Source organism: Monodon monoceros, unplaced genomic scaffold, assembly GCF_005190385.1.
Source record: "Monodon monoceros isolate NGI ecotype Baffin Bay Population unplaced genomic scaffold, NGI_Narwhal_1 Super_Scaffold_4, whole genome shotgun sequence".
Classification (NCBI taxonomy): domain Eukaryota; kingdom Metazoa; phylum Chordata; class Mammalia; order Artiodactyla; family Monodontidae; genus Monodon; species Monodon monoceros.
Window position 1 is genome coordinate 72,731,886 of NW_021703781.1, and position 12,034 is coordinate 72,743,919.

The 12,034-nt window shown below is 38.8% G+C and overlaps 1 protein-coding gene across 9 annotated transcripts in view; it reads right to left on the minus strand.

The window, feature by feature from the left end:
* The window catches only part of ATE1 (arginyltransferase 1), a 171,364-nt gene that overhangs the window by 140,719 nt on the left and 18,611 nt on the right, over positions 1 to 12,034 (minus strand). For all 9 annotated transcript variants that reach the window (XR_003797048.1, XM_029245400.1, XM_029245394.1 and 6 more), the window contains 3 exons: positions 9,655 to 9,717; positions 5,361 to 5,464; positions 3,369 to 3,623 (listed from right to left, as the gene is read on the minus strand). Coding sequence is in view for 8 of the 9 variants with exons in the window: in XM_029245400.1 (XP_029101233.1) it covers positions 3,369 to 3,623; positions 5,361 to 5,464; positions 9,655 to 9,717 (422 nt within the window). In the remaining variant the exon portion in view is untranslated. The remainder of the gene's footprint in view (positions 1 to 3,368; positions 3,624 to 5,360; positions 5,465 to 9,654; positions 9,718 to 12,034) is intronic.

A 12,034-nucleotide genomic window follows, 5' to 3' on the forward strand; every position in this document is an offset into this window, starting at 1 on the left:
TCAAATTTGTCCTGAGAGGCACAACAGCCTGTTGGTCAAGAGCACACACGCTGACATGGGCTACCTGAGGTGAGCTCTGTCACACCTGGCTAGATGACCTTGGGCAAGTTTCTTCGTCTGTACAAGAAAGATAATAACCAGTCCTGACGGTGGAGTTCCTAAGGATTAAATGTGTTAATGCATGTGCAGCTCATAAAACTATAGCCACTGTTCAATTAAGGGTCATCTATTTTTTGGTACAGATGAACCTATTTGCAGGGCAGGAATAGAGACACAGACGTAGAGAACAGACATGTGGACACGGCGGGGGGAAGGGGAGGGTGGGACGAATTGGGAGATTAGGATTGACATATATACACTACCATGCGTAAAATAGCTAGCGGGAACATGCTATAAAGCACAGGAAGCTCAGCTCGGTGCTCTGTGACGACCTAGATGGGTGGAATGGGGGGTGGAGGGGGAGGGATGTCCAAGAGGGAAGGGGGTGTAGGTATACATATAGCTGATTCACTTCATCGCACAGCAAAAACACAACATTGTAAAGCAATTACACTCCAATTAAAAAAAAGGGTCATCTATTTTTATTAGCTATTATATGTATCAGCAATACCTAAAACAATGTTTTATTTCACCTATCAACATCCCGTAAATAGTAATAAGGAAAAATACCTGCATCTCCTAACAGTTACTCAAAATCACATTCCTACCAAAGTTTTAAAATTATGAACAAATTATAAAACTATCTAGAGTGAACTGGGAAACAACTTTTCAGTATTTTAACGAAAGACCACCTGTGTCATCTTTACACTGATGCATTCGCTGGACTAAGCAATCCTTACCGTGATGCTCCGCACTGTATTTACGTACTGTCACACTGCCAACTGCAATGGGCAGCAAATTAGGATTTCAGTTTATTTAGGGGATACAGATTTCCCCAAATCAATAAATTGCTTCAGCAGAATGAAAACAGATCATCAGTATAAAATCAGTACACCTGGGACTCCCCTGGTGGCGCAGTGGTTAAGAATCCGCCTGCCAATGCAGGGGACACGGGTTCGATCCCTGGTCCGGGAAGATCCCACATGCGGCAGAGCAACTAAGCCCATGCGCCACAACTACTGAGCCTGCGCTCTAGAGCCCGCAAGCCACAACTACTGAAGCCTGTGCGCCTAGAGCCCATGCTCCGCAACAAGAGAAACCACCGCGATGAGATGCCCACGCGCCGCAACAAAGAGTAGCCCCCGCTCTCCGCAACTAGAGAAAGCCCACACAGCAATAAAGACCCAACGCAGCCAAAAATAAATAAATAAAATAAAAGTTAAAAAAAAGAAAGACTGAAAAAAAAATTAGAAATTTAAATAATGGATATTCAGCAACATTAAGGAATTTTACTTAGGTGCAATAACGGTATTGTGAATGTTTTTTAAAGTACTTAAGTTTTTAGAGATGCATTCTGAAATACCCCATGATATAATGTCTGGAATTTGCTTCAATACAATACTGGAAGAGTAAGAATGGCCAATCATTTCAAAAACAAACAAACAAACAAACAAGCTCATAGAAAAAGAGATAAGATTTGTGGTCAAGGGGGAGACTGGATGAAGGCAAGTCAACAAGTATAAATTTCCAGCTGTAAGATAAATATCACTACTTGAGATGTAATGTACAACATGATAAATATAATGAACACGGCCATATGTTACAGATGAAAGCTGTTCAGAGAGTAAATCCTGAGTTCTCTTCACAAGAAAAAAAATTTTTTCTATTTCTTTAATTTTGTACCCATCTGAGATGATGGATATTCACTAAACTTATTGTGAGAATCACTTCACGACGTAAGTCAGATCATTATGCCGTACATCTTAAACTTATACAGTGCCGTATGTCAATTATAACTCAATAAAACTAGAAGAAAAAAAAAGAGTGGACATCATGAGTCAATAATTGTTTCAAATGAGGGAAGGGTACCTGGAAATTCATTACAATATTCAGTCTACATTTGTCTCTGAAATTCTCCAAAATGAAGGTTTTTCAAATTTTATAAACTATAAGTAATTTTTATAATAAAAAGTAAAAATGGTAAACAAACTGACCGACCCTAACGCCCAAAAGAGTAAGAGTTGAAAGAAACGATCTAAACCATTCAAAATATTTTACTGGACTATTCTTATCAATTAGGATGAAATCTCGGACAAACAATTTAAATGCCATGAGAATTTTAGATTAAAAAAAAGGGCAGGCTTCCCTGGTGGCGCAGCGGTTGAGAGCCCGCCTGCCGATGCAGGGGACACGGGTTCGTGTCCCGGTCTGGGAAGATCCCACATGCCGCAGAGCGGCTAGGCCCGTGAGCCATGGCCGCTGAGCCTGCGTGTCCAGAGCCTGTGCTCTGCAACAGGAGAGGCCACAACAGTGAGAGGCCCGCATACCACCAAAAAAAAAAAAAAAAAAAACTATTCAGTAAAAACACAAAGTTTTCTGTGCTTTAACACATGTAACTTATAATTTAAACAAAAAACTAAAATAATATTAAAAAATCTCTCCCTTGGATTATTTTGTATAAATAAATATAAGAACAAACTCAAGAACTGAAGAATAACTATGCAAATTTACATTTAATGAAATAATTTTGAAAGAGTCATACATATGTGCACACATATATATAATAAATCCATTTAATGCTGGATAAATTTTCTAAGCCAGTTCTTTTATAAGTGATAATACAGAAAGAAGTCTCACCTTATTAAAGGTGAGATTAAATATCAACATGTGGAAATTTTTTTTTTTTTTTTTTTTGGCTGAGCAGCTCGCAGAATCTCAGTTCCCCAACCAGGGACTGAACCTGGGCCACGGCAATGAAAGCCTGGAATCCTAACCACTAGGCCCACCAAGGAACTCCCTGGAAATTTTTCTTTTTAATCTGAAAGTTTTCAAACTAAAATTAATTTTGATTGCATAAAGAAATCTAATGATAAAGTGAAGAATTTCACAATGTCTATATTTCGAACATAATATCTAAAACTTACTTTGTCTCATTTAACACTAAAAATAAAAATGTTTAGCACCGTACCCTCTCACGGACAAAAATTTTATTCTCAAACCGCTAATGCCTTAAGGTAGTAAAAAGAAATGGAAATCTTTTAAAATGTCTGTGTTAGGGGATAATAAGGCTATTATTTCAGGTTTTTTAAACAATTTGTTCACCTAAATCCAGGTAATAATAAGGTATATAAAACGGGGATCTATTTCACAGATTTCATGAGTAATTCACTTTTTTAGCTCATGAGAGCACCCAGGGATTACAATGTCTCAAGCACAAAGAAAATTATTTAATACGACTTTAATATGGCCTGATAACACACTTTCAATACCTGGCTGAGGAGCTGTATGCACTTTTACTGACTGTGATGGTTCACCAGAGTCCAACTTCTCTTCCATATCTTGTGACTGGATTAATTCATTAGATTCTTCCCTCTCTGAGCTCTTTCCTTTCTTCTTCTCTTCACTCTTTAAGCTCTCTTTGAGGTCATCACTGAGCGTTTTAAGGTCGCACTGTATATCCAATTTATTTATTAATGCAAAGTCACTGGCAACAGCATCCTCCACGGTGGGCTCCATGGGCTCATCTATAAATCAAAACAGGTCAAAGTCCATCAGCCAGGCCATTTGACACAATTAAAATACACACAGGGAAAAAAAGCCCCCTTTTATCCAATGTGGCAGAGACGATTGCGTGTCTACCAGATCCATTCTCCCACCTTCCAGGGTCAGGGCTGCGGTTAAGACTGTGGCACCCCGGCAAGGGAGCGTGCCAGTCCCTTCACAAGGTATAATGAAGCTCTCGCCAATGGAACAGAACCAAACTGACATGTTCAATTTTGCCTCACTTGTTTTAAAGGAAATTTGTAACCCTGAACTTCCACCCTTTCCCCTCCCCACTGGCTCGATTAGTAAAAACCAGAGCAACCTTGAAAATCACACGTTGAAGAGAATCCCAGAATGGCGGGGGTGGGGGGTGGGGAGGGGGGGAGCAGGGATGCAGGCTGACCTGGAACACCCACACTGGACTGTTATGTGAGGAAAGAAACAGACTTCTATCATTTTTTAGTCACTGCATTTTGGTGTCCCTTTGTTACAGCTGTTTAGTCTCTTACCCTAACGAGTACATCACTCCTATGAATTGAGTGCAGACATAAATAATTCAGAAGCCTACAACACGTCAAATAAAAAACCAAATGTAAAAGCTACATAAAAAAACAGGCAATCCTCAATTTACTAATGGACAGCATCCTCAAAACTTATCTAAGTATTAATTTTTGAAACTCAGAACATGATTCCTGGCTGCTGAAAAAAACTGCATAATGACTAACCACGAAAATCTGTTTAACCTTTAAGGTTATATTACTGACAACACTAAACAGAGTTACACCAGAATTCTGATGTTTCCAGTATGACCCAGAGCCTTCTGGCCTCTTTGCTGCCAAGTCCGCTCCAAGTTGTCCTGAATTCTGCTCTGTTAAGCACAGTGCACGAGGGCAAAGAACAAACCTGTTTTGCTGGCCACTGTATCTCCAGTGCTTATAAGAGGGACTAGAACATCGCAGGCATTCAAAACATACTTGGGGAATGAATTAACAAGCAAAGACAGGGCTGGGAGGCTCCCAGAGTTAGGCATTTCCTATGGCAGAAGTGAGAAAGAGCTCTAAGAATGGGTGGCATTCCCAATTCTTATGGTCATGTATTAGGTAGTGCCTATAGGAAAACATTAAAAAAAAACAAGGCAGCAAAAACACTGAAAAAGCAAAGTATCTGTAACCCAAGTTAATTAAATGTTACTAATGATCTTTTAGGAAATCCACTCACAATTCAGAATTCATCTGAAAATAAGAGACAACTTCAGGCAATATAATTTACTAAAAACCTTACTCAAACATGGAAACTCTGAGCTTCACTCAGCATTGTGATTACGCAATCTTGTGTGAGTTGCAGATAAGCATCTATTTCTCCAGAGACAGCATCACTTTCTACTCACTTCATAAGGATATTATTAGGATCAAATAAAATTAAGAGTTCTCGAAGAATTGTGAAAACTATAATTTCAATAAACTCCAGGAAATCACATCCTTAAAATGGTCCTTTCTTCTTCCCAAGCTAGACTTTCCCTGGCATATATTCCCCATATACTTGATTTGGGGGCCAGCGGTAACAGTAACAGCAGTGCTAAGAGCAGTCACCATCATCAGAGTAACAGTAGTACCTGATTGTATTGGACCTCCTTCCCCTAAGACATGACTGAAAGTGAGAACCTTGGAAAGAAACATCTATTTGAGGTAAACAGTTTTTAGACCCCCATCTCATCTTACCCTCACAATTTCCTTTGGAAATTTCCCCTTTAGCCAGAAATTTCAACATTTTTTTCAAAACCTTCTTGTGAGATTTTGATGGCTGAAACTGTAAAGGTCGGCACCTAGGAAAGCAAAATAAATATTTAAAAAGTGAACTCAAACTGTGAAGAAATAAAATCAGTTCTGAATAATAGGACAGGGTTTAATGTAGCCTCTAATCCCACCCCAAATCTCACAAAAATACAGTTAAAGGATTATAAAAAAAAAAAAGACATAAACCACTAGGAGAAAAAATAATGGGAGAAATGCTGGAAGCTAGAAAGCAGATGTACAAGTGATAACTGACTTAGCAGACCAAAGAAAAGTTGAATCCTAAGCCAAAAGTGGGAAAAGCCAAAAAAATATCCAATTTTCTCTAGTTACCCCTAAAAGTCTCAGGGATTGGCCATACCTGATACCCTGGGAGATGAGAGTGAAAATAGGAAGATCCCTTGAAAGTCTGTTTTGCAAGCGATTTATATATCTGATACTCTCCCCCACTCTGCACATATGACTCTCTACACAACCCAGCAGAAAACTGAAAACTTTTCAGAAAAGGGAAAAATAAGGCCTCTTACTTGAGGGATACAGGCACAGCTGAAAGGAATGGAAGTGTACTGCAAACAGTAAGTGTAAACGGAAGTATACATGCTGAATGCTGAGACCTCCAAGACCCACTTCTCCAACCCAGCCCCAGAACATCAGTAGATAATACTTTCTTTCCAGAATGTGATCAGAACTAAAAATACTGACCTCAGAGATTCTCCCAAAGAACAGGCTAGCCAGATCACCCTACTTAAAGCCCACAGTAAACGAGACCCACCAGGGTACATAAAATTTCCAATGGGACACTGGAAGGTTGGAATCACCAGACACTTGAGGAGGGCCTCTAAAACAAAGATAGGTGCCAAAAACCTGGAGAAAGTAACTTGGAGGATAGAGACATACAGTATACAGGAAGAAGGGAATCTCAAAAAATTTAAGAGTCCAAGAACAAAAATCCCTCTTAGAAGTAAAAATATAATAATAAGATATAATAAGAAGAAATTAAAAGTTAAATAGAGGACAGAAGACTTGGAAAATAAAGGTGAGGAAATCTCCCAAAAGACATGGAAAACTGAAGAGAAAAAAAAAAATTAGAGTACCAGTCTAAAAGTTCCAATGTCTGAATAAAAACATTAGAGAAGAGAAAGAAGTTAATGGAAAGGAGAGGATCAATAAAATACAAGAAAACTTCCCTGAACTGAAGGACATGATGGGAGGAGCCCCTAGATAAGAAGGGTCCCTCAAGTCCATATGCAATGAATGAAAACAGACTCACTGCCAAACGTACTATGAAACATCAGAACTTTGAAGACAAAAAAACTTCCCAAGAGAAAGAACATGTTTTGGACAAAGGAACAAGAGTCAGAACGTCACTGGACGGCTCAACCGCAGTAAGACAACCATGGAGCAAAGCTTTCAAAATTCTAAAGGAAAATTATTTTCAATCTACACTTCTGTTCCTAGCTAAACTGTAAGTTAAGTTTGAGTAGTCAATGAAAACATTTTCAGACAAAGTCTCAAAAAACTTACCTCTTATGCACTTTTTCTCAAGAAGCTATTAGAAAACGTGCTTCACTAAAATGAAGGAATAATACATACAAGAAAGAGGGTAGAAGAGATAATATCCAAATCAAGACTCAAAGAGAATCCTCAGGATGACAGTAAAAAAGAGACCCTAGGATGACAGCGATGCATCAGGCACAGAGGCAACCTGTCCAGATCACAGCAGGTCAGAAGATTCCACAAGAGATTTTCATCAAGAAGATAAAAATGACAGCGTACCTGAAGCATCTAAACATACCAAGAGGAAATTTACACCTCTTAGGGAGCATTTTTAGATGAACTGGTAATAGGAGCCTAAAAGACTATGCAAACAAAAATGACAATAATCAACACCAGGAAAGTAAAAACTTGTGCAGGAAAGAGAAAGTAATCATGGACTACTACATGGCTGAGCTGTGAAGCTTACTTACACAGCCATAATGAGGTGACTACATCTATCCAAAACGATAATATTTCTAATTTGGGAAGTTTGGGACGAGGACAAATAGGAGCTTGAATGTGACAGGGGAAGAGGGCTGAAATAAAGTTAAATCCTTATCTTTCAAAGAGAGAAGCCCAGAGATAATGAAGAAAACCAATTTTTTAAAAATCAAGTATTATAATTATATAAGCATGCCACTTAAAGATAGAGATGAAAACCCAGAAGAATCAGTTAAATGATTTGAAAGTGACTGAACTGGGAAAACAGAACATGAGACAGGCGGGAGGGTTTCAGAGGACTGCTTTTTGCAGAATAAGCTTTATAGAACTGTTTGATTCTTTAAATTGTTAGCATATACAACACTGATAAAAATTAAAATAAAAAAAAATCCATAGACAGGGAAGTTCATCCTCATTTTTACTCACATACTGGACAGGTCCTAGCAGCTGTCTAACAAGAAGCTAAGTTGTAGGCTAGACCACCTTGCCTTTACATAAGGCCTCACTGCAACTACTGCAGTAAACAAAGTAAAATAACCAAAAGAATATGCAAAATGACTCCAAGAGATCAACATATAAAATAAAGTTTTATAAAGAATAACGATCAGGGACTTCCCTGGTGGTCCAGTGGTTAAGACTCTGTGCTCCCAATGCAGGGAGCCTGGGTTCGATCCCTGGTCAGGAAACTAGATCCCATATGCTGCAATTAAAGATCCCGCCAGTACTCAGCAACGAAGATCCCGCATGCCGCAACTAAGACCCGGCACAGCCAAATAAATAAATAAATATGTAAAAAAAAAAAAAAAAAGCTTCCACTCTTGTGTATATTGTTTAAAAAAAAGCGTAACAATTCAGAAAATGTTTGATTCCATGTAAAATTATTAAATAAGTCACATTTTATAATTACTTTCTCTTGCAATGTTAACTGAATCCCTTTTCATAAAGGCAACATACCTGGAATGGTGCTCTGTATGAGACAGGCACCCAGTAAATTATAAATGCTTTTATCTTTTTCTTTAACCCACTGAAATTGGCCTTTTCTGAATAGAGATTCTCAGGGTTCAGGCCAATCAATTTCAGACTTATTTCAACAAAATCCTAGCCATAAACCAATAATAAATTGTTACCAGAAGGAAAATGACCTCTGTCTTTGAAGATGTCACCACTTCATAAACACTACGCTGAAAAAGCTACTCTGTCATTTTATACTAAATGAGATGCTGTCAGCAAACCAGACACCCATCTTTTCTCCTTATTGTACCAGTCCTTTGACCAATTATGTAAGAGAAAGGATTCTTAACCAGGAAGCAGTGAATTATTCAAAGTCAGTGATCACCCTAAAACTAATATGTTAGATGTTACATTATTTTTGTCTATACAGCTCCCTGTCTTGTTTTGTTTTGCTGCAGAGAGGATCTGCAACCGTCAAATTCTCAAAACAGTCTACAACCCCAAAACAAGTTAAGAGTAATTAAGGGGAAAAAAAAAAAAGAGTAATTAAGGGAGACAGCTGTGGGGACATGCCAAGCATGATGGACACAACTGTGTTTGTGTTTTTATCTAGAGTATACATACACATTGAAACTGCAGACATATGCCTCACAATGTTAACATACCTTCCCTATTTTCTACCAGAAGAAGGGGAAGAGGGAGGGGAAGAGGAGGACCTTCATAATCAGAGAAGGGAAAAATCCTCCCATGTTAGGGCAGAGTAAGGGGGGCACAGGGGAAACACAAAATATTAAGAAAAATCAAGCAAACACTCTGTAGGAAAACAGACTTTTAGTTCGAGTTTTCCAGTGAAGAAAACTAGACTCTGAACAGATGCAGATTAAGTGTCAGCCCTCCTCCCCCTTATATAGGATCCTGTGGCATTGCCTGAATGAAACAACTGTTGTCAAGTAACACACCAGAGAACTGCAAAGCCATAAGCTAAACTGATAAAAATTTGATATCTAAAACTAAGTATTTGCCAATATTCTCCCAATATTTCACATATTATTGACTAGATTACTAAATAGTGTATTTTTTATACCGTATTTATATCTAAACCAAACAGTATTATTAAAAGCTATTGATCGGCACATGAATATAGCATGAGTATGTAGAAAAAAACTTGTTTGCTTTTCTTTATGAAGAATGTCTACCTAGACAGAAATAGACACTTCAAAAAGCAAGAGTCTACTAAAAAATTATACACAATTTTCATATTAATAGAATATATTATATTAATCAAAATTCTTACCTTATTGTGTACTGAGGACAACATGTTTGATTCATGACAGGTTTGTACACATATTTCCCACTTCTAAAATTATAAAATAGTTTTGTTAAGTTTGTACACATTTCTCATATGTAGCAAAGTCGATTAGTACAGGAGTACAAAATTAATTAGGGTAAAAACCTAATCAACAGTGTAAAAACATTTAGGTTTAGTTACTTTTCATAAGCTAAATGATCTTGCAACGTGGGTATACCAAGGACCAGAGTCCAGGTTTTTCTCTTCTGAACGTTTACATATGTACTCCACGGTTAATCACCTCAATTACCCTCTCACCTGCACCTGCAGCCCCTTCCATGCCTCGATCCACCACCCACCCTCAACAGCAAAAGGGCAGTCAGAGAAAACTGCCCAGGATGCTGTGGGACTGATGTGTGCTGTTGCCTATGACATCCACACTTGGGGGTTCCATGGGCACCAGCACGATGAACCCCCAAACCAATCTAATCCTTTCCATGCCTTCTGGATCTCAGTTAATGCAGAGTCATACATTTACGAGCTGAATTCTGTCCAGATTTAAATGTGCCCTAATCCAATCTGACTGGTATCCTTATCAGAAAAGGAAATTGTACACAAAAAGGAACAATAAACAAAACACTAGGGATGCACACACAAAGAGAAAGGACCATGTGAGGACACAAGAAGGCAGCCAGGTGCAAACCAAGGAGAGAGGCCTCAGGAAAAACCAAAGCGGTAGAGACCTGGATTTCAGACTTCCGGCCTCCAGAACTGTGAGGAAATAAACTTCTCTTGCTCAAGCCGCCCAATCTGTGGTATGTTGTCACGGCAGCCCTAGCAAACACACATGAGTTCAGTTCCTGAGCCGAAAACCTGGGAGGCCTCCTAGACTCTTCCCTCTAATGCACCTCCATATCCTGCCAGTAAGCGATCTACTTCCAAAATGCCTCAAAAACGTGTCTTATGATCCATGCGATCCACCTCCTGATACACAGTCACTGCTACTGACCGTGACAGCGGTCCTCACCACCTCACATATGGACACCGCAATAATCTCTGGAACTAATGGTCCTGCCTTCAGAATCACCCGCTCAGACACCTCTCTGCTATCTGAATGATCATGCCCAAATCACAAATTCCATCCCTTTTCTCTCTGACATAAAAGCCTTCAATAGCTCCCCCGTACCATTAAAAAACCCCACAAAATCTCCTTATCATGGCACACGAAGTCTTTCGACATCTGGCCTATATCTATCTTCATTTTGGGCCCCATTATTACGTTTAAGGAAAGCTGTGAAGTTTCATTTACTGTGCTCAATCCCATGACTTCTGGAGAGTACTGGCACAGGGCACTTCATACTGCTCATACTTACGTAAGGAACCTTACCTAATAGTTATTCTCAAATCATCTACATAAAAATAGCTGCCAAAAAACCTCAGCTATCAAAGGCAATGTGTGGACCTTAACGGAATCCTGATTCAAATAAACCAACTATAAAAAAGAATTTTTTGAGACGAGCAGAAAATCTAATCAAAACTAGGTAACTGGTGACATCAAATAATTATCATTAAATTTGGAAAGTATGGTAATGATATTGTGGAGATGTTAAGAAAGAAAATCCTTCTTAGAAACACATACTTAATACAGGTATAATGACATGACATCTGCAATTCGGTTTAAATAATCTTGTGGGAGGAGGGGAAGGGGGAAGTATCTTACTCTGCTGGAGCTGCTATAACAAAATGCCATAGAGGGGACTTCCCTGGTGGTCCAGTGGTTAAGATTTCGCTTTCCAATGCAGGGGGTGTAGGTTCGATCCCTGGTCAGGGAGCTAAGATCCCACATGCCTTAGGGCCAAAACAACAAAACACTAAACAAGAGCAATATTGTAACAAATTCAATAAAGACTTAAAAAAAAAATGCCATAGACTGAGTGGCTTATAAACAACAGAAATTTATTCCTCATAGTTTTGGATGGTGGGAAGTCCAAGATCAAGGTGCCAGCAGATTTAATGTAGGATGAAGACAAGCTTCCTGGTTCATCTTTTCTGTGTCCTCACATAGCATAAGGGGCAAGGGAGCTCTCTGTGGTCTCTTTTATAAGGGCACTAGAATCCCATTCATAATCCCATCCATCGTCATGACCTAATCACCTCCCAAAGCCCCTACCTCAAAATACCACAAACTGGGAGTTAGGGTTTAACATATGAACTTTGGGGACGGGACACAACATTCAGTCCATCGAAAGGAGCAAGGAAAATTGATGAAACAAGATTGGCAAAATGTTAACAACTGTTGAAGCTTGGTGATAGGTATGTGAGGTTCATTATAACATTCTCTCTACATTTGTGAAATTTTCCTAATAAACACCCTTAAAAGGAGAAA